The sequence below is a fragment of the Seriola aureovittata genome, chromosome 10 (genome assembly GCF_021018895.1).
Source record: "Seriola aureovittata isolate HTS-2021-v1 ecotype China chromosome 10, ASM2101889v1, whole genome shotgun sequence".
Lineage (NCBI taxonomy): Eukaryota > Metazoa > Chordata > Actinopteri > Carangiformes > Carangidae > Seriola > Seriola aureovittata.
The window spans coordinates 18333880-18356187 of record NC_079373.1 but is presented as its reverse complement, the minus strand read 5'-3'; the positions used below and the strand labels follow the sequence as shown (position 1 = coordinate 18356187).

The following is a 22308-nucleotide window of genomic DNA, read 5'->3' as shown; positions in this document are numbered from 1 at the left end:
TTGTATGGGTTCAAAAAAGACAACATTTTCTTATTCTCCAGTTTATTAACTTTTCAGTGGACGCCTCACTACATAAAGTAAGAGTGGTGCTATTTACAGTAGAATGTGCAAAAAGAACAAAATGATTCCCATAATAGTATGTCTAAATGGAGAGAATGTGATCAACATGCAATTTTCATTTATCCTCAGTGTTTGTGGAGGAACAAAAAGGCATTTACATGGGAGTGTAAGAGAAACTGATCCACAGATGAATGTCAAATTGAAGGGAAAAACCTGAAGAAGTGAGTGGAGACACCAAACAAATGGCCACTGCCTGGTTTGATAAGTATAGACATTTTGTGACTCTTATGCTATGGCCTTTGCAGCCCCAGACTGCTGATCTAGGACAAGGTGCATTGAAGCTGTTCTGGTGGCACATGATTACTAAGACACTTAATGTTGTTTTTCCCTTAAATTTGTCATCCAAATTATCTGCATTATTCTTTGTGTGAGGAGGCAGTAGTGGTGATTCACAGGTCGGGTGAAAAGTATGCTCATGATTATTCATTATTAAACTGAGCTGTCACCAAATCCTGCAATAATGACACATGTTCTCTGGATTGTAATCAGCAATTAAAACACTTTTTCAGTTACAACAAAAGTATCAGTAATCCAAAGTAGGATTTTAGTTAGGAGGCCAAATCTGTTGTGAACTTATATCCTATCATGCAGTTGACTTCAGAGCTGGCAGCTTTAACATTGAATCCAAAATTGTACCAACACAAAGAAATATTATTCAGTTTATACATAGACTAAACTTGTGGATTTATATAAAATTAGCAAAACCTTCAATCTACAAAACAAATCACATTACTGAGAACTGATTTAACATCATGCAGATTTGGCAAGAGTAATGTAGATTAGAAAACAATCATTTCAGTTTACACATTTCTTTGTCAAGAGTCCACAACAGGCAGAAAACAATCTGTTTACTATTGTCCAACACAGGAAAATGTAGCATCTCTCCATTTAAAGTCTAAATTTTAAATGAAAAGAGGAAATTCTTTTGTCCAAAACACCTTTCAGTGACATGACAGTAAGCCAAAAACCCCTGAATTCAGAAAGTTTCCTTGGCAACTAACTGATGTGCAACATTAATGATAATTACACAACCAAATATAGACTCAGTGTGAGCTGCAAGTTCAAACTATCCACACTGGCATTGTCTGATTTCTAAATACACATCAATCCTGTGGTCCAGTCTGGACAGGCCGCCATGATTTAAATCAAGGAGAAAATTCACTGTTAACAGTTTTTACTGTGATTTCATGTTTACAAGTGTGTGTATAATGTGCACTTGAATTATCTAGAGATACAAACAATGGACAAAACTTAGCAGAAAGAAATTAAGAGAAACTTAAAAAAAAGTGAAAAACAAAAGCACAGGAGAAGGAATGATAATTTAGAACCAATTTCACTTTTAACAAACCATTACAACCGTGTTTTCCATGAGAAACACATGATCCAGCAAAAATTAGGTTACCTCTATCCTCTCAACTCTAGGAGCAGTAAAATAAATGATGAAGGTGCAACAATAAACACAGAGGCCTCCTATGCATTATACGCATTGTGCATCAAGTCCACTTCCATTGAGGAGAATGGCTTACGGCAGCAACAGGGCCCCTACAGTCTCCTGTGAAACATTGAGCTGTGTCTCACTTCAGGGCTGGATCATCAGGAGTCGCATTTCTAGACTGAATACGTCATAACAGCCCGACAAGACCTGTACCATTTCAAAGGATACTCTGAATGAGGCTGAGAGAAAGATGTGCTTGTCTGGAGTGTAGTCTTTGCAGCCCTCAGTATCCCACAATCCACTGCATGTCAGTCAATTTGTTTGATGATGTGATAAGTTAAACCGTGTCATCTTGAAAAGAATTGCAAAATATGACTTGACCATGTTATGTTTACCTGACAGTGTATTTACATTTGAGTGGTCAACAGTCATTGGTAAATGTGTTGAATTAGATCAAAGCACACAAATAATTTAAACAGCAAGGTGCAAATAACATGTCAGCCTTAAACTTACAGACAAGTAGTAGTTATAAGGATATATTTACCATTAGCATTAGAATTTGTAATGTTCACTCTGGTCAGCCAATTTAGGGCAACTTCCAAGTGATAAACTGGATTTAAAAAGTTGAAAAGAGGAGCCCAAATCCTGCTTTAGTTTGGGTTTCTGTGGGAGCAAAAGTCAGACAAAACATCCAAATTACTCATGGCTGACAATTAATTTAATTAGACTAATTAATAGGAAGATATCAGTACAGCTTATGGATGTTTTGTCTGACTGCTACTTTCCAGTAAATTTTTTTCTGATCCAGCACCTGTAAAGTGTTTTGGAGACAGCTCTTCTCTCTGTGACCATAGACTTTTTTAGACTTTCTCTTCATCTTTTACCTCCTCTGAAGGACCCACCTTCAAAAAGGATCCAGCCCTTGAAATGGGACACAGCTTTAGGTGAGTTGGGGCCTGGTGGGCTTAGTCTGGAAAATGTGACCTCGATGTGCAGAGCACTAGTCAGAGTCTGATGCTGAGTTGTCCCCAGTTGGATCACAGAGAGTTTCCTCAAGAGGTGCTAACGTTCCATCTGGCCTGACGCCCATGGGCCGAATCACGTTCTGCCTGTGGACACAAAGACAAAAACATCATGGAGAGTTGTTATAGTACAATATTGACTTGTTGCAAAGATATGGATGGTCAATGGTCACTATATTTTTGTATATTTTCAAAGTTAACAATGAAAAAAAAATCATGGACAATAGTGCAGCAGTTTTTTAAGCCTTTTTATCATATGACGTTTTATGCCTTACCATATTATGATGTTTTTATGCCTTACTATACTATGTTGTTTTTATGCCTTACCATATTATGATGTTTTTATGCCTTATTATACTATGTCCTTTTTTTGAATTACTATACTATGGTGTTTTCATGCCTTACTATCCTATGTCGTTTTTTATTCCTTATTATACTATAACTCTTTTTTATGCTTACTATACTATGTCCTTTTTTTGCCTTACTATACTATATCGTTTTTATGCCTTATTATACTATGACGTTTTTATGCCTTATTATACTATGACGTTTTTCATGCCTTACTATACTGTCGTTTTTATGCCTTACTATACTATGTCCTTTTTATGCCTTACTATAATATGTCCTTTTTTTGCCTTACTATACTATGTCCTTTTTTTGCCTTACTATAATGTCCTTTTTATGCCTTACTATAATGTCCTTTTTATGCCTTACTATAATGTCATTTTTATGCCTTACTATAATGTCCTTTTTATGCCTTACTATAATATGTCCTTTTTTTGCCTTACTATACTATGTCCTTTTTTTGCCTTACTATACGATGTCCTTTTTTGCCTTACTATAATATGTCCTTTTTATGCCTTACTATAATGTCATTTTTATGCCTTACTATAATGTCATTTTTATGCCTTACTATAATGTCATTTTTATGCCTTACTATAATGTCCTTTTTATGCCTTACTATAATATGTCCTTTTTTTGCCTTACTATAATGTCCTTTTTATGCCTTACTATAATATGTCCTTTTTTTGCCTTACTATACTATGTCCTTTTTATGCCTTACTATAATATGTCGTTTTTCATGCCTTACTATACTATGTCGTTTTTATGCCTTACTATACTATGTCCTTTTTATGCCTTACTATACTATGTCGTTTTTATGCCTTACTATACTATGACGTCCTTTTTATGCCTTAATATACTGTCCTTTTTATACCTTACTATACTATGACATTTTTATGCCTTACTATACTATGTCCGTTTTATGCCTTACTATACTATGACGTTTTTCATGCCTTACTATACTATGTCCTTTTTTTGCCTTACTATAATATGTCCTTTTTATGCCTTACTATACTATGACGTTTTTATGCCTTACTATACTATGTCCTTTTTATGCCTTACTATAATATGTCCTTTTTATGCCTTACTATAATATGTCCTTTTTATGCCTTACTATACTATGTCCTTTTTTTGCCTTACTATACTATGTCGTTTTTATGCCTTACTATACTATGTCCTTTTTATGCCTTACTATACTATGACGTTTTTATGCCTTACTAATAATATGTCCTTTTTTTGCCTTACTATACTATGTCCTTTTTTTGCCTTACTATACTATGTCGTTTTTATGCCTTACTATACTATGACGTTTTTATGCCTTACTAATAATGTCCTTTTTTTGCCTTACTATACTATGTCCTTTTTTTGCCTTACTATACTATGTCCTTTTTATGCCTTACTATACTATGACGTTTTTATGCCTTACTAATAATATGTCCTTTTTTTGCCTTACTATACTATGTCCTTTTTTTGCCTTACTATACTATGTCGTTTTTATGCCTTACTATACTATGTCCTTTTTATGCCTTACTATACTATGACGTTTTTATGCCTTACTATAATATGTCCTTTTTATGCCTTACTATACTATGTCGTTTTTATGCCTTACTATACTTTGTCGTTTTTATGCCTTACTATACTATGACGTCCTTTTTATGCCTTACTATACTGTCCTTTTTATACCTTACTATACTATGACGTTTTTATGCCTTACTATACTATGTCCTTTTTTTGCCTTACTATACTATGTCGTTTTTATGCCTTACTATAATATGTCCTTTTTTTGCCTTACTATACTATGACGTTTTTATGCCTTACTATACTATGACGTTTTTCATGCCTTACTATACTATGTCCTTTTTATGCCTTACTATACTGTGACGTTTTTATGCCTTACTATACTATGACGTTTTTCATGCCTTACTATACTATGTCCTTTTTATGCCTTACTATACTATGTCCTTTTTATGCCTTACTATAATATGTCCTTTTTTTGCCTTACTATACTGTCCTTTTTATACCTTACTATACTGTCGTTTTTATGCCTTATTATACTATGTCCTTTTTTTGCCTTACTATATGTCCTTTTTTGCCTTACTATACTATGAGGTTTTATGCCTTACTATACTATGTCCTTTTTATGCCTTACTATACTATGACGTTTTTATGCCTTACTATAATATGTCCTTTTTTTGCCTTACTATACTATGACGTTTTTATGCCTTACTATAATATGTCCTTTTTTTGCCTTACTATACTATGACGTTTTTATGCCTTACTATAATATGTCCTTTTTTTGCCTTACTATACTATGTCCTTTTTTTGCCTTACTATACTATGTCGTTTTTCATGCCTTACTATACTATGTCCTTTTTATGCCTTACTATAATATGTCCTTTTTTTGCCTTACTATACTATGTCCTTTTTTTGCCTTACTATACTATGTCCTTTTTATGCCTTACTAATATGTCCTTTTTTTGCCTTACTATACTATGTCCTTTTTTTGCCTTACTATACTATGTCGTTTTTATGCCTTACTATACTATGACGTTTTTATGCCTTACTAAATATGTCCTTTTTTTGCCTTACTATATGTCCTTTTTTTGCCTTACTATACTACGGTATGTCCTTTTTTTTGCCTTACTATACTATGTCTTTTTTTGCCTTACTATACTTTGTCGTTTTTATGCCTTACTATACTTTGTCGTTTTTATGCCTTACTATGACGTTTTTATGCCTTACTATATGTCCTTTTTATGCCTTACTATGACGTTTTTATGCCTTATTATACTATGTCCTTTTTTTGCCTTACTATACTATGACGTTTTTATGCCTTACTATATGTCCTTTTTTTTGCCTTACTATATGTCCTTTTTTTGCCTTACTATATGTCCTTTTTATGCCTTACTATACTGTCCTTTTTTTGCCTTACTATATGTCCTTTTTATGCCTTACTATACTTTGTCGTTTTTATGCCTTATTATACTATGTCCTTTTTATGCCTTACTATGACGTTTTTCATGCCTTACTATATATGTCCTTTTTATGCCTTACTATGACGTTTTTATGCCTTACTATATATGTCCTTTTTATACCTTAATATACTGTGTCGTTTTTATGCCTTACTATACTATGTCCTTTTTATGCCTTACTATACTATGACGTTTTTATGCCTTACTAATAATATGTCCTTTTTTTGCCTTACTATACTATGTCCTTTTTTTGCCTTACTATACTATGTCGTTTTTATGCCTTACTATACTATGACGTTTTTATGCCTTACTAATAATATGTCCTTTTTTTGCCTTACTATACTATGTCGTTTTTATGCCTTACTATACTATGTCCTTTTTTTGCCTTACTATACTATGTCGTTTTTAAGCCTTACTATACTATGTCCTTTTTATGCCTTACTATACTATGACGTTTTTATGCCTTACTATACTATGACGTTTTTATGCCTTACTATACTATGACGTCCTTTTTATGCCTTACTATACTGTCCTTTTTATACCTTACTATACTATGACGTTTTTATGCCTTACTATACTATGACGTTTTTATGCCTTACTATACTATGACGTTTTTCATGCCTTACTATACTACGGTATGTCCTTTTTATGCCTTACTATACTGTCCTTTTTATACCTTAATATACTGTGTCGTTTTTCATGCCTTACTATACTATGTCGTTTTTATGCCTTACTATACTATGTCCTTTTTATGCCTTACTATACTATGACGTTTTTATGCCTTACTAATAATATGTCCTTTTTTTGCCTTACTATACTATGTTGTTTTTATGCCTTACTATACTATGTCCTTTTTATGCCTTACTATACTATGTCCTTTTTTTGCCTTACTATACTATGACGTTTTTATGCCTTACTAATAATATGACGTTTTTATGCCTTACTATACTATGACGTCCTTTTTATGCCTTACTATACTGTCCTTTTTATACCTTACTATACTATGACGTTTTTATGCCTTACTATACTATGTCCTTTTTGTGCCTTACTATACTATGTCGTTTTTATGCCTTACTATAATATGTCCTTTTTTTGCCTTACTATACTATGTCCTTTTTATGCCTTACTATACTATGACGTTTTTATGCCTTACTATACTATGACGTTTTTCATGCCTTACTATACTACGGTATGTCCTTTTTATGCCTTACTATACTGTCCTTTTTATACCTTAATATACTGTGTCGTTTTTCATGCCTTACTATACTATGTCGTTTTTATGCCTTACTATACTATGTCCTTTTTATGCCTTACTATACTGTGACGTTTTTATGCCTTACTATACTATGACGTTTTTCATGCCTTACTATAATATGTCCTTTTTTTGCCTTACTATACTGTCCTTTTTATACCTTACTATACTGTCGTTTTTATGCCTTATTATACTATGTCCTTTTTATGCCTTACTATAATATGTCCTTTTTTTGCCTTACTATACTGTCCTTTTTATACCTTACTATACTGTCGTTTTTATGCCTTATTATACTATGTCCTTTTTTTGCCTTACTATATGTCCTTTTTTGCCTTACTATACTATGAGGTTTTTATGCCTTACTATACTATGACGTTTTTATGCCTTACTAATAATATGTCCTTTTTTTGCCTTACTATACTATGTCCTTTTTTTGCCTTACTATACTATGTCGTTTTTATGCCTTACTATACTATGTCCTTTTTTTGCCTTACTATACTATGTCGTTTTTATGCCTTACTATACTATGTCCTTTTTATGCCTTACTATACTATGACGTTTTTATGCCTTACTATACTGTCCTTTTTATACCTTACTATACTATGACGTTTTTATGCCTTACTATACTATGTCCTTTTTTTGCCTTACTATACTGTCCTTTTTATACCTTACTATACTATGACGTTTTTATGCCTTACTATACGATGTCCTTTTTTTGCCTTACTATACTATGTTGTTTTTATGCCTTACTATAATATGTCCTTTTTTTGCCTTACTATACTATGTCCTTTTTTTGCCTTACTATACTATGACGTTTTTCATGCCTTACTATACTATGTCCTTTTTATGCCAAACTATACTGTGACGTTTTTATGCCTTACTATACTATGTCGTTTTTATGCCTTACTATAAAATGTCCTTTTTTTGCCTTACTATACTATGACGTTTTTATGCCTTACTATAATATGTCCTTTTTTTGCCTTACTATACTATGTCCTTTTTTTGCCTTACTATACTATGTCGTTTTTATGCCTTACTATACTATGTCCTTTTTATGCCTTACTATACTATGACGTCTTTATGCCTTACTATACTATGACGTTTTTCATGCCTTACTATACTACGGTATGTCCTTTTTATGCCTTACTATACTGTCCTTTTTATACCTTAATATACTGTCGTTTTTATGCCTTATTATACTATGTCCTTTTTTTGCCTTACTATACTATGTCCTTTTTATGCCTTACAATACTATGTCGTTTTTATGCCTTACTATAATATCGTCACCTTCCTAAAATAATGGCCTAAGTCATGTTTTGACAAAAATGTTTTTTTTGCCTAAATCACCCCCTCATGATGCTGGCCACCTCTGGTAAAATCGCCTGAATCCTCAGTTGAGGGGAACATGCAATTCTACCCCCGGTTGTATAATGGCCTATGTCAAAAGTGTGACTCTTTTGTTGAGTTTTTTGTGTTTCCTGAAAAACCTGAAAAAATGACTTAGGCCATTATTTTAAGAGGGTGTCGATATGTTCTTTTTATGCCTTACTATAATATGTCCTTTTTTTGCCTTACTATAATATGTCCTTTTTTTGCCTTACTATACTATGTCCTTTTTATGCCTTACTATAATATGTCCTTTTTTTGCCTTACTATACTATGTCCTTTTTATGCCTTACTATACTATGTCCTTTTTATGCCTTACTATACTATGACGTTTTTATGCCTTACAATACTATGTCGTTTTGATGCCTTACTATAATATGTCCTTTTTATGCCTTACTATAATATGTCCTTTTTTTGCCTTACTATACTGTCGTTTTTATGACTTACTATACATTGGTGTTTTCATGCCTTAGTATACTATGACGTTTTTATTCCTTACTATAACGTGATTCTTTTGTAAGAATTACTATAGTATGACATTTTTATGCTTATTATACTATGACGTTTTTCATGCCTTACTATACTATGTCCTTTTTATGCCTTACTATACTATGACGTTTTTATGCCTTACTATACTGTCCTTTTTATGCCTTACTATAATATGTCCTTTTTATGCCTTACTATAATATGTCCTTTTTATGCCTTACTATACTATGTCCTTTTCATGCCTTACTATAATATGTCCTTTTTATGCCTTACTATAATATGTCCTTTTTATGCCTTACTATAATGTCCTTTTTTTGCCTTACTATACTGTCGTTTTCATGCCTTACTATACTATGTCCTTTTCATGCCTTACTATAATATGTCCTCTTTATGCCTTACTATAATATGTCCTTTTTTTGCCTTACTATAATATGTCCTTTTTATGCCTTACTATAATATGTCCTTTTTATGCCTTACTATACTATGACGTTTTTATGCCTTACTATACTATGACGTTTTTATTCCTTACTATAACGTGATTCTTTTGTAAGAATTACTATAGTATGACATTTTTATGCTTATTATACTGTGACGATTTTCATGCCTTACTATACTATGTCCTTTTCATGCCTTACTATACTGTCGTTTTTATGCCTTATTATACTATGTTCTTTTTATGCCTTACTATATTATGACGTTTTTCATGCCTTACTATACTATGTCCTTTTTTGGCCTAACTATACTATGACGTTTTTCATGCCTTACTATACTATGTCCTTTTTATGCCTTACTATACTGTCGTTTCTATGCTTTACTATACTATGTCCTTTTCATGACTTACTATACTATGACGTTTTTCATGCCTTACTATGACGTTTTTCATGCCTTACTATACTGTAGTTTTTATGCCTTATTATACTATGTTCTTTTTATGCCTTACTATATTGTGACGTTTTTCATGCCTTACTATACTATGTCCTTTTTTGGCCTAACTATACTATGTCCTTTTTATGCCTTATTATACTATGACGTTTTTCATGCCTTACTATGACGTTTTTCATGCCTTACTATACTATGTCGTTTTTATGCCTTACTATAGTGTCCTTTTTATGCCTTACTATAGTGTCCTTTTTATGCCTTACTATACTGTCGTTTTTATACCTTACTATACTATGTCTTTTTATGCCTTACTATAATATGTCCTTTTTATGCCTTACTATACTGTCGTTTTTATGACTTATTATACTATGTCCTTTTCATGCCTAATTATGTCCTTTTTATGCCTTACTATACTATGTCGTTTTTATGCCTTAATATACTATGACTAGTAGTAAAAACGTACTATGTCCTTTTTCTGCCATACTATACTATGACGTTTTTCATGCCTTACCGAGTTTTTTTTTTTTTGCCTTACTATGACATCTTTTTAAGCTTTACTATACTGTCATTTTTTATTCCTTACTATACTATGACACTTTTTTAAGCATTACTATACCATGACGTTTTTATGCCTTACTATTATATGATGTTCTTTATGCCTTACTATACTATGACATTTTTATGACATTCTATACTATGTCGTTGCTATGACAATTTTATACCTTACTATTCTGACTTTTTATGCCATATCATACTATGACGTTTTCATGACTTACTGTACAATGTTGTTGCTATGACATTTTTATACCTTACAATACTATGAAGTTTACCATATTGATGTTTTTATGCCTTACCATACTGTGATTTTTAATGCCTTACTATACCGTGACATTTTATACCTTACTATACTATGATGTCTTTATGAGGTTTTTTATACCTTACTGTCCTATAACTTTTTATACCTTACATGTTGTAGTTGTTGTTATCAACAATGAGCTAATGGACATATGAATTTCCCCTTGGGAATAAATAAAGTATCTATCTGTCTGTCTGACTTTTCTATGCCTTACTATACAATGGTGTTTTTTTTAAGCCTTAATATACTATGACATTCTTGATACTTTACTATACTGTCGTTTTTTTATGCCTTACTATACTATGTCGCTTTTTATGACTTACTATACTATGATGTTTTTATGCCTTAGTATACTATGATGTTTTTTACTCCTTACAATAATGTTACGTTTTTATGTCTTACTATACTATGACATTTTTATACCTTACTATACTATGTTGGTTTTATGACTTGCTATACGACGTCAATTTTTATGACTTACTATACTATGACATTGTTTATAAGCTTGTATCTTGAAGGTATTTTGCATTTTATGACAAAGCATGAAACTTTCTCCCGTGTTTCTATCAACCATGAAGTTAATTTTTCCGACGTGGAGGCATTCAAAATGTCACTTCTAGGACAAGACATTACTCCCCTGGAGTAATGAGTGTGGTCCAGTCCAAACTAGCATGCTAGCTTCTGATTAAAGTGTTCACTAATGTGCTACCTTGACATGTAATTCCATAGAACACACAACAGAAGTTGTCAGTGTTTTTAACAAGCTATAGCTACCTTAACACCTGGAAATGGTGGGGTCTGCAGTCCCCCTGCAAAATTGGTGCTCTAAGCAAAATTATGGTACATGGCCACAGCAGCAAATATGCATCTTTATGCAATTTTGGCAAAGATATACATGATCATCATCAGAAATGGGGCAAATCCGGAAAAATTCAATGCTGAGGTCAAAGACCTCCCAAGGTTACCAGAGGTGAGATACAAATTGCCTCCCGGTCTGAAATAAAACTTTGGGGTATGTAGATCATATGCTGAAATTTTCATGCTTTAGTCATAAAATGCACAATTGTTTTGCCTACCTGCCCCACTACAAACCCCAACTCTGTTCAGGATCCTTTGTGTTTGGACAGTCTTAAAGAGGGCTTTCACTAGTACATCTTTACTCTCTTACATCCAGAACTCGAGGACCCTCACTCGACAAGCCCCCCCCCCCCTTATGGACACTGGCCCCTGTCTGGCCATCCTCTCTCCTTCTCAGCCCTCCTGCCCTCCTCTCCTGTGGCAGGTTTAATTACAGGATCAGCACTCAGACTAATCTCCTCAAAGCCACGGCTGCTCCTTCATCCTAATCCAATTATACCTGCACTGTGTCACCACTCCCTCTCTGATGATTTATCATCAAAGATTTAAAGAGGACCCATTTTCATTCATTTGAAAGATTCAAATACAAATGGCCATGTAATTTCCACTGATTCCTGCAATTAAATTTAACTTATCCTGAATAAACTACTGAGCCGTGGTTAAATCTGAGAATATCATAGCATTGATTTGACATCTTTTCACTGATGAAACCTGCAGAGAGGCACGACCAGTCCACAGCCTCGTAGCACTGTTAAACGTCAGCAGGTACAATGAGGACTAACGAGACAAAATAAATCAGCTCTCCCAATTAAGAGTAAAAAAAACCCCAAAACAAAACAAAAAAAAAAACTCGCTTCTCCTCATCAGCGACAGAGGACTGGGGGTCTGGCAGATGTAAGGGGGGGTTGGTGGTGGGTGGGGGTGCAGAATATGTACTAATTGGATGATCAGTTAAGCAGTTAGGGGAGCACATTCTTGCAGGGCTTTGACCGATCTCCTTAGAGCATTGAGTGTAGTGAGGAAGCAGCTCTCGGTCATCACCACATCTTCACTGAGGAAGAGAAGAAAGAGGATGCAGCCTCAGAAAGGAATCTTCCTCTTCTGGCCGCACGTGCCTCATTACAGCTCAACCCCCTCTTTGGCTCAACAATGACGAGGTCAGCTTTCTTATGTCTGCACATTTGTTCACCCGTGTCTCTTCCTCTTCGTCCACGTTCCACCCAAATTGCTTTGTCTAGTTGTACCTCTGTCTCAGTCCACTCCCTGTCTGACCAATGATTGGCTCCTCAGAATGAGAAGAATAAAGTCAGGACACGTGTTATTAAAAACCCTGAATGCAGCACATAAAGGAACCAAGGCCGACAAGCCGACTCTGTGTGCCAATTAGGTGATAATTAATGGAGTGGTGGTAATGATGCTGCAGCGGCGTGCCGGCAGCCTCCATTTACTCTAGCTGAATGCTGCGGCGTGCTGGAAGTCCAAGCCTAATTGAAGCTGCAGCTAACGGCTAGAGATTCTTCCTTTGATGAACCGGTTGGCAGGGAGCGAGCTCACTGTTACTTTTGTACAGGCATCGTGCTTGACTAACGTTGGCCTCTGCTCGCTAAGGAAAGGTCAACATAAATACAGAGGGGCCCTTTGCAGAGAGAACAATAAATAATATGAATAATTTGAGCAGCGGAAGCAGAAGTTGTTCTAAAAGAATAAGTTAATCATGTTAGTCGACTCTTTGCAAAGGAAACATAATTGATTATATGCCACAGAATTCTGTGTTTATCCTGTTTGTTTCTTAGCAGGGTGCCTGAAAAACATCTTTCAAATCAAGCTTTCTGTTCAATTTTTCATTACACACAGATTCCTTCTACCATCACATATCAACGAATCTTCAACAGTAGACATGGCAACCTCCTACCTGCCATTTTTTTTCATACTATTGTCTCCTGTTACATACAGTACCAAAAATCTCAAAAACCTGTCAACAAATTTCTGTGAAATTTTGTGTAGCTTTGGGCAGTCAGCTCTGGAACAAGTGATGCATTTTTGGTGTGGACCTGGATCCAAAAATCTGCACCCCGAAGGATTTCTTCAACTTTTTCCCCTAACCATCACAGCCCCTCAAGTTTTTTTTTAAACTCACAGTGCTGTTTTTGGCCTAAATGCCCAGTAACTTAAATATTAATTATTCAGGACCTTTATCATTTATGAAGTTATTAAGTATTCATTAAGATTCTGCAGCCTGTAGCAGAGGTATTTTTACCTTGACAACTTGTCAAACATATTGACCAGTTTTTGTGCTTCATACTCCTTCTGCTCCTCCGTCATCTCTTCAATGGGGTTCGGCATTGGCTCCTCCACATGACCAGTGATGAGGTTGATACTGAAAAAGAAGATGAGTAAGCTTAATTTACTGCTGTGAATGAATGAATACATTATCAGTGCATACACAAATAGAGGGGCACTCAGAGGGCACAGATTTCTGCCAAGGCCAATGACAAATAACATTCACCAGACTTCCAAATTCAACTATATAATTTAATGGGTTCTTCCCTTGGCCCATGCCCCATCCCTCCACCAAGTTCAGTGCAAATGGGTTTACTTTGGTAATGGTAGTACGTTTGTAAAATCTTGCTGACAAATAAACAGACACAGGTGAAAACAAAAGCACCTTGGCAGAGGTAATAATAACATCAGATTGTCAGCACTGTATTTTAAGCCCTGGGCAGATTTCTCACAAGGGTTTGGCTGACTTGTATTCTTCTGTGTCTGAGTCTTCATCTTCAGAGTACTGCGTCTCTCCTCTTCCTCCTCCAAGAAGTCCACGAGCCACCAGGAGTCCTGCTGCATTTCCATATCCTGTGTACTTCAGCAGGTTGTCCACTGGAAGATGAAACCACAAACACACAAGGGTGTGACATTAGATGTTCATGTGTGAGGATGAGCCAAGCTGTAGTTATATGTATGCAGGAGCCATGCATCTGCCAATTTCATCAATTGCACCCAACTACAGATATAATTCCTGCTCTCTCATTCGTTCCTCCCATGACCCCACCACTGCCTGCCCCCTCTTACCGCTCTCTTTGCAGAGAACAAAGAGAAACTCTGCAGCCGTCTGCTTCACGCCCATGTCCACATGAGTCATAAGGCGAACCAACTTGTTTCTGATGGTGGTGCCAATCTCTGGCCTGATTTTCACATCTGTCAGCGGGGGAAGTACCTGAAGATGCAGAGATATTTAATAGTTCAGATTATTGTTTTTCTGTCACTATAAGTAAGATGTCAAACCTATTCATTGGTTAATGAACACACGCACTATAACAGCTATAAGGTTAGCATCCTGTTGAGGTTTCAATACTTTACTCAGACAATTTAGACAAGGCACCAGAAATGCTACAGACTTTACCGATATCTGTGTTTAAATCTGTTGGCAGCTACTGTACCTGAGCTTTGATATATCTGCGGATCTCTCTGTGGTGTCTGGATCCTTCAGTCAAAAGGCTGAGCACCGGAGTGAGCCCCTCTTTGTAGTTGGAGCCCTGCTTGGAGTGAAACAGTCCACAAAACACTTCACAAGCTGAACGATCTGAAACACTGGTTAGATGTCATGCGCACACAAATAATATGAAGGTTAATGAAGTAAAGACAGGATGGGTAGATGAGAAACTGAATGATATGCAGTAAGATGTGTGAAGACGAGAGTAAGTGTACAAATCTGCTGTGAAGAGCATAATGATGTACTAGCTGTAAGACACATTGTATGTCACTATGATGTCCCTGGTCCTGCCAGGGATATTTGCCATGTGTCAATATGTCTCTCTCCTCGTGCTTCATGTCTGTCTTCCACTTTTAAATAAAAAAAATAAATCAAATTGTCAGAAAGATGTGTGCCAAGGCTCACTGCATGCGAGTGTACCTATGTTAAAAATTATGGATCTTAGTTTACATGTAAGTTCAAAATGTTTCTGACGTGTTCTGTACTGTCAATTACAACAGGTGTAAATTTAATTTGGTACTCTGGTACACTTACACTACAATGTAGGATGCTTCATCACTGTTACAAGTTTTTTTTTTTTTAGGACATATCAAAGTTTTAGATGGATTATCAACAATACATTAACATGTAATGTCTCTTCAGTGGGTAAACTATGCAGTCCTCTCTCTTTGCAGCAGAGGATGAATTTTACCTTGTCAATCCTTTTCTCCATGAAGTCTAGTAACACCTGGACTGCATCCATGTTTTTCCCACCATATTTATCAAGTCCTCCCTGGACAGGCACGTCGATTAACACATCCAGGCAGGACACAGGCAGGTTGTTAAGCAAGTTGACAGCATGGCTGGGGATAAAAAAGAAATTTTAATTATGTAAACCTTTTACCGTACTTACAGGATAAAATCATCAGTTTTTCTGAGATGGAGCTGCCAAAGGGTCTGGAAGGGTTGAAGAGGTCAAAGTCTAAAAACTGAGGTTTAAGTAGTAAAGAGGATGATTAACAGATGAAAGCGTTGGAACAACAGCTTTTGAAAAGATGAAAGATCTGAAGCAGTTTGCCTAAGAAGAGTTGTTCCAAAGTCAAGAACCCCTGATGGCAAAGGACCAATCACCTCTTGCTTTTAATCTACATTTTGGAACAGCTGATGGGGAGCTGCCAGATGACCTCAGGGTGCGGTCTGGCTCACGTGGGGTAAAAAGGGCTTTCAAAAATAATTTTTCTAACACACATCTGTGCCACATTGTTTAATCTACACAATCCTACGTTGTCCAGACAGCAACTTAAAGGGACATAAAGTTTTATATTCAGAGTGGTAGAGAGACATTATTCTCTTACTCTCTCTCTCTTCGTACTTCTTGCATGTCTCCACTGTTATTGTCCAATAAATGCATTAAATGCCCCAAAAAGGAGGGAAATCCTTGAATAAAACAGAAAATAACAGAAACTAAGAGTAGTATATAATATTAATGTTAGCCCAATTTGTTGAGTTTTGAGCCAAACAATTTCTGATTTCCCCTACAAACATTCAGAGGAGACATTTGTCTCTATATAACTGGATATGTGGGTATATTTTATCTCATAAACTGCTGGTGGATTCATCAAGGCCACCAAGAAGATCTGAAATTATATTTTTCAGTCTAAAAATGTATTTTACCATTGTTAAAGAGAGCCTTCATTAGCCAATAAGAGTTAATTGATAATAGAATGATGCCATCTGAATAAAAAAAAACCTCAACATATTAATGTAACTAAATCACATTTAAACAAACTGCAACTAAGTTATGTTGGTCAGTGGGTCAAACTCCCATGACCAGTTCAGCCACCAGCTTGACAGGTCAAGAGCAACATCAGTCACTTTTACATGACACTGTTTAAATTTCAGTCTGTGGCCACAGATTCTTGGCATTCCTGCATTAAATTACCATGAGAATAACATACTGCTGCACTACTACGGCAGCTAAAAGCCTTTAGGAGATAAAAGAACCTGCAAGGCACCAAAGAAAGATCTTTGTTTTGCCTGATGCATTTTTCCCACGACACCGCAGTCTGCCACCATCAGTCTTAATGTGTAGTGAGCTGCTAACTCACAGCTGCTCAGTGGACACTCAGCGCTTGTCCAGAATCGGTGCTTACATGCAAATCACAGCAGGTGATTTTCCAATGCTGAACATGGATCTTTTGCTGGAAGGTTGTGGAAGTAGTCTGTAGATCTGTGTGTTTTTCTATGCAAATCAGTTTCAAATGACTTGGCTCAACAGCAGCGTTCTTGTTAAACACACAATCACCAAATATAGAAATGAGGACACACGTTCACAAACTGCAAGCTACAAAACATAGAAGCATCATGGGACTGTAGTCATTTCATGCTTTTTTTGTGCCCTTTCACAGGTTTATATTCAATGTTGTAGCTTTCTCACCTGTGTGCTTCCTCTGTTTTCTCCTCCGTCTCAGTCTTCAGCATCAACAGATGACGCAGAATGGCAGCGATAAGTCGGAACTGGTGGTCATCCTCCTATTAAATCAAGGATGAACAAAAAAATCAACTCCAAGCAAACTGTTTCATTGGTCTGACAAAAAACAAACCAATAAGGTCAAACAAGCTTAAACTACAAGGACAGGAGCCTGGAAGCAAAGCCTAACTGCAAAAAAAACTTGTATATTTAAAGACGCATTAAAACCAATCTAAAGGCAGATAAGAGCAGAGCACAGAGGCAGTCTGAGGTGAAAACTTTTTCTTGGGATTCAAAAAAAAGGGAGGAGAAAGAGGACGCTCAGACTTCTAAAACAACAAAGGGGAGAGAAGGATCACATATAAGACTAAGAAGTAAAAATACATTAAGTCATTGACACTTACACTGTGTTAGAGGCTGTCTTTGTGGTCATGTGTCCATTTCAATCCAAATTGCATGAAATACGGCAAGCATGTTTGAAATACCTTCTTAGACAAGACTTCCAAGTTTTTATACTGATTTTCAGCTGTAACTACAAACTCTTACACTATAACTACATCAATCACAACTTAAGTACATTAGATTTTACATGAGAAAGTAAAAAAAGAAGAGAGTATTTTGGTGAGTGCAACCTGTCTAATCATGTCTGTGATTTCCAGTTAGTCGTGTGTTTCGTGATAAAGTGAAACTATTGCGAAACCAGTTTAATATGGAAACATATAAAGGGCTTGTATGAAGCTGATTTTACTACTTCTTCTTTTTTTTTCTTTTTTTTTTTTAAAAAGGGGCTCAGTGGTGGAGACACTCATGGGGTTGGTGCTTCCTAAATGAACCCTAACTTCTCTTTGTAGACATTTTGAGTTGTCGTAGATGAAAAAGCACAGCCGCAATTAATAACATTAATGAGGCACCTTTTACACCTTTGAATATTCATACAGACATACAATATTCAACACACACACACCTGATATTAATTTCACCACTAATTGACCTGGCCCTTAAAGTGCCACACTGGTCAAAGTTGTGTATAAACCTAATGTGTAAGTTGTTATCTTGAATTGCAATGTTTTAATCAAGTTACCACATTTCAATTTCCGGGATTCAGCTGATGTGCTAAGTCGTTGACAGTAAATGAGCAATGAGAGGATGAGTGTCTTCATCAGAAAGATGTGAACAGGGCAAATGTTTAGTGATAGATATAACTTGGGATTTATGATCCTAGTGGTCTAGAAAAGTCTAATCTGTAATTGAGCAAATGACTGAGCCAGAAACATTTACTTTAGCATTCTTCATCTGTTCCAAATCCCTCCTGACATACTTATAACAACTTATACCCGTGATGAATGACATGCAATGTGAACCTTTAATGTAACATACACACTCTTACAGTAAACATATAACCACAACACACTCACCTCACCACCAGCGTCAGACAGTGTCAGGTTGAACAAGGCCTTGAGTGCTTCCATTGCTCGCTCATTGTCCTCTGCCGGCATGGGCAGGGCCTGTGGATCTGGACTGGCAGCTTCATAGGGGCCTACCCAGCGCACATCCAGGGTGTGCTCAAGGACCTCTGTCAGTAGTCTCAGCGCATGCCATTCTCTCCTCAAAACCCCTCTAACATCAGGCCGCAGGGCAGACAGCAGGAAGAGAAGGCGCAGTGTGAACAGGCCCACCTCATGGTGCCATGTGCGGGCTGTATGCAGGCTGGTACACAGGCCATGAGCCAGCTGCACATCTACACTAACCTGCTGAGCTGCAGGACTATTGTAAACCACATTGCATAGGCACTTCAAGGCCTCCACCACCACCCTCTCCTCCTCCTCTGACTGTGTGTCTTCCTGAGAGCCTTTCTGGTTGTCCCCACCTTCCTCTCCAGCATGCAGCCTCGCCATTCCCCCAAGAGTCAGCATGCCTTCCCTGGTTGCTACAGGTGCGAGGACACGCTTGTCTCTGGACAGGATGCGGAGTGTCTCCAGACATGTCCTCTGACAGCTAGGCTGCACCTGCCTCCCAAGTACTGACAAGACACTCTGACACAGCTTCTGAAATGGCACAGACAGAAAAACATTCATTACAGCTAAACAGGACTACCTTGATCATTTAATAACAACCAACCCAGATAAATATTACTTACACTCCGCAGGGCTTCTTCCTTTTGGTCAAAACTGAAGGTGTGGCAGTTCTGAAACAGAGACAATACATATTTTTGACAAGGATACACACATATTAAACGTGCTTTATTACAAATATTTGGTGTAGGTTTATCTTATCATAGTTAACATTGCTGTTTAACTCTACGTGCATAAACCTGGCTTGTAAGTAGGCAGCATTAGCATCCTCAGCACTACGTGGGTGTTGTAAACAACATATAAATGTCCTGTCAGGCTCATTCATAGTTTTGCTGGTGATATATTTATCGATGCAACATTAGATATCACGTGACAGGGCTACTATCAGTTTAGTTCGCTATCAAGATGTTTAGCTAACTCAAAGCTAGCATAGCTGTTCGGCTAACTAGCTAGCGTTAGCACTACCGTTTGTTTTGGTTGACGTAAAAAAAAACCCAGCAGAGCCGCGACTCACCTCTCGATTATACTGCTGCAGAAGCTTCTCATTTTCTTCTTCGTTGGCACTTTCAAGCTGCGATAAGATATTATTCAAATCCATGGTGGATATCTGAAGAAAACGGATAGGCAGCCTGGTTTTGACGTTACCAATGAGCGTTGTGCAGCTAGCAAGCTAGCTGACAGGCTAGCCCAGAGAGTGTGTGTGTATGTGTGTTTGTGTGTGTGTGTGTGTGTGTGTGTGTGTGTGTGTCAGGTCTGCTGCTGTCAACAGGGAAACTCCCCTCCACTGTCTCCATCACCAGCAGGGCCATCCTGCTCTCTGCTGGGTTTATTCAGTGTAGTGCAAATGTACAACATCTTTACACTCACATATTCCAGCCAACAGTCAGCTGGTTATTATAAACTGCTGCACAAAACACCAGATATCTAATCTGTAACATGCACACTAAATACACTCATAATTTGATGCATGATAGCCTCTTTTCCAGCCAGGACACATGTGACCTATGCATGTATGTAACCAAACGCCATATGTGGTCCCTATGTTATTTAAAAAGGTCAAATAATCAAAGGTCTGAATCAGCATGTGGGTACATAAACAAATAAACATGCACACCAGTCAAATTTATTAGTTAATCATTTAAAGCAAGAAAAGTAGACACAAGTCGGGATGTGGAGGAAATATATAAATTAACACATGAATATGAGAATCAAGGCTCATGTTATGTAATATGAAAATGGAGCAATTTAAAAGCCAGTTAATCTTATACAGAATGTTCAAAAGCAATTCTTTAATAAACAATCTCAGCAGTTACTTGCAGTAATTTGGATGAGAAAAAAATGCTACTTCATACTAAAATTCATCTTAAATGTCTTATTGTTTTGTTGAATTTTTAAAATATAAGAATGTATTTTATATGACAGTGAGTGAGGCAGTGATGCAGCAGATGTTTGGAAAGTCCATCAGGATCTTTGGAAAAAGAAAAAAAAAAACATAAAAATATAGCTGGGCAGTTTCATACAGACTCAGACTTGCTGTAACAACTTATATTACTCTGAGGAAAAAAAATCTTCTTAGTTACTTACTTTGGTGAATCAATGTCACTTTGACACCATATCATTAAGTGAGATCATGATATGTTTGCTGAAGCTGCCTCACACTCCTGGGTTTGAACATCAGTTGTTGACATTCACAGTGAATTGGAGACTTAAGTGTTAAGTGTGAGTGTGAATGTATCTGTATTTCTGCTAATAATTGTTGCTGCAGGCTGCAGATACAAATGATACATTATATAAAAATATAAACTCTGAGTTTAAAAACATTAAAAATTGTGAAATCCAGAATTAGATCAATTGTAATCTAATCTAATTGTAATCATTTCTTACTTAAAAAAAATCAAACAGAATAAATACACTTATACTAAATCAATATGCTGTGCATTTATTTGATAGCATTTTAAAGCACACGATGTCAGAGATGAAACCTACTTGTCTGGCAGCACTTTTCTCACAGCTGACAGTGTCGTCCTCGTGCACACCCACACTCACCAATCTTCCTCTTAAATCCTCAGCGGATATTGATATTGACACTCAGGTCAGGTAATTAAATCCCAATGAAGGTGGCCTTTTTTTTTTTTGGCTGTAAACAAGTTTTCTGCATTCAAAGTCTCACTTGTGCAGGATTTCAGAGAGACATAACACAGAGGATCTATGTTCCAATAAATACAAACCTTGGCAGGGGTCAGGGGTCAAAGGTTATGGGACTGAGGTACAATGACCCCGGCACAGCAGGACATTCTCTCTATTGAAATGTAATTCTTTCTGCAGTGTGGCATCTGTGCTACTGGCACAACCCCCCACTGTGTTGTCACTGGGGTGCATGGAGAGAGAAATAAAACTCAGCTCAGGGGACTTCAGAAAATGTTTTTCCTTTTCAACATCAAAATGTATTTTAGGACTCTGAGTGATGGCTCAAATTAAATGATCTATTTTCATAGGTCAACACATGTCAGAAGTTATAGTCAAAAACATTTAACAGATTATATTCAAGCATAGAAAGTATAAACAGAGCAGTACTTAAAGGATCAATGTAATTCAAGACTTTGTTCCAGGGTCGACACTAATTATGATTATTAAAAAGATCCACTAATGCGTTGACCATTTGGTTAACATTTGGACACTTCTGTGCATC

At 36.4% G+C, this 22308-nt stretch overlaps 1 protein-coding gene and 1 long non-coding RNA gene across 5 annotated transcripts; both read right to left on the bottom strand.

Moving 5' to 3' along the window:
• Positions 1 to 25: 25 nt before the first annotated feature.
• ric8b (RIC8 guanine nucleotide exchange factor B) lies at positions 26 to 20349 on the bottom strand. Of its 3 annotated transcripts, none has more exons than XM_056386752.1 (10): positions 20134 to 20349; positions 19685 to 19732; positions 18963 to 19592; positions 17515 to 17609; positions 15790 to 15940; positions 15046 to 15144; positions 14678 to 14822; positions 14356 to 14485; positions 13866 to 13985; positions 26 to 2664 (listed from the first exon to the last, which is right to left on the bottom strand). In XM_056386752.1, the coding sequence occupies exons 1-10, from the start codon at positions 20215 to 20217 to the stop codon at positions 2556 to 2558; spliced, it is 1611 nt and encodes a 536-aa protein (XP_056242727.1). In that variant the 5' UTR covers positions 20218 to 20349; the 3' UTR covers positions 26 to 2555. The 3 variants fall into 3 exon arrangements, with proteins under 3 accessions (XP_056242727.1, XP_056242725.1, XP_056242726.1); XM_056386750.1 differs by having other exon boundaries at positions 14341 to 14485; positions 20134 to 20346; XM_056386751.1 differs by having other exon boundaries at positions 14341 to 14485; positions 15046 to 15141; positions 20134 to 20346.
• LOC130175985 (uncharacterized) lies at positions 2675 to 10944 on the bottom strand. Of its 2 annotated transcripts, none has more exons than XR_008828810.1 (3): positions 6015 to 10944; positions 3757 to 4940; positions 2675 to 3704 (listed from the first exon to the last, which is right to left on the bottom strand). It is a non-coding gene; the product is annotated as an uncharacterized LOC130175985 (long non-coding RNA). The 2 variants fall into 2 exon arrangements; XR_008828811.1 differs by having other exon boundaries at positions 2675 to 4940; positions 6015 to 8833; positions 9146 to 10944.
• Positions 20350 to 22308: the final 1959 nt, after the last annotated feature.

Bases quoted from the DNA above. Each gene is read 5' to 3' on its own strand.
- ric8b (XM_056386750.1), bottom strand. From the start codon at position 20,217: ATGGATTTGAATAATATCTTATCGCAGCTTGAAAGTGCCAACGAAGAA. The intron at 15,941-17,514 runs GTGAGAAAGCTA...TTTTATCCCCAG, and splicing joins AAAACAGAGGAAGCACACAG to CCATGCTGTCAACTTGCTTA. The intron at 14,486-14,677 runs GTAAGAGGGGGC...TTCATCTTCCAG, and splicing joins TGTTCTCTGCAAAGAGAGCG to TGGACAACCTGCTGAAGTAC.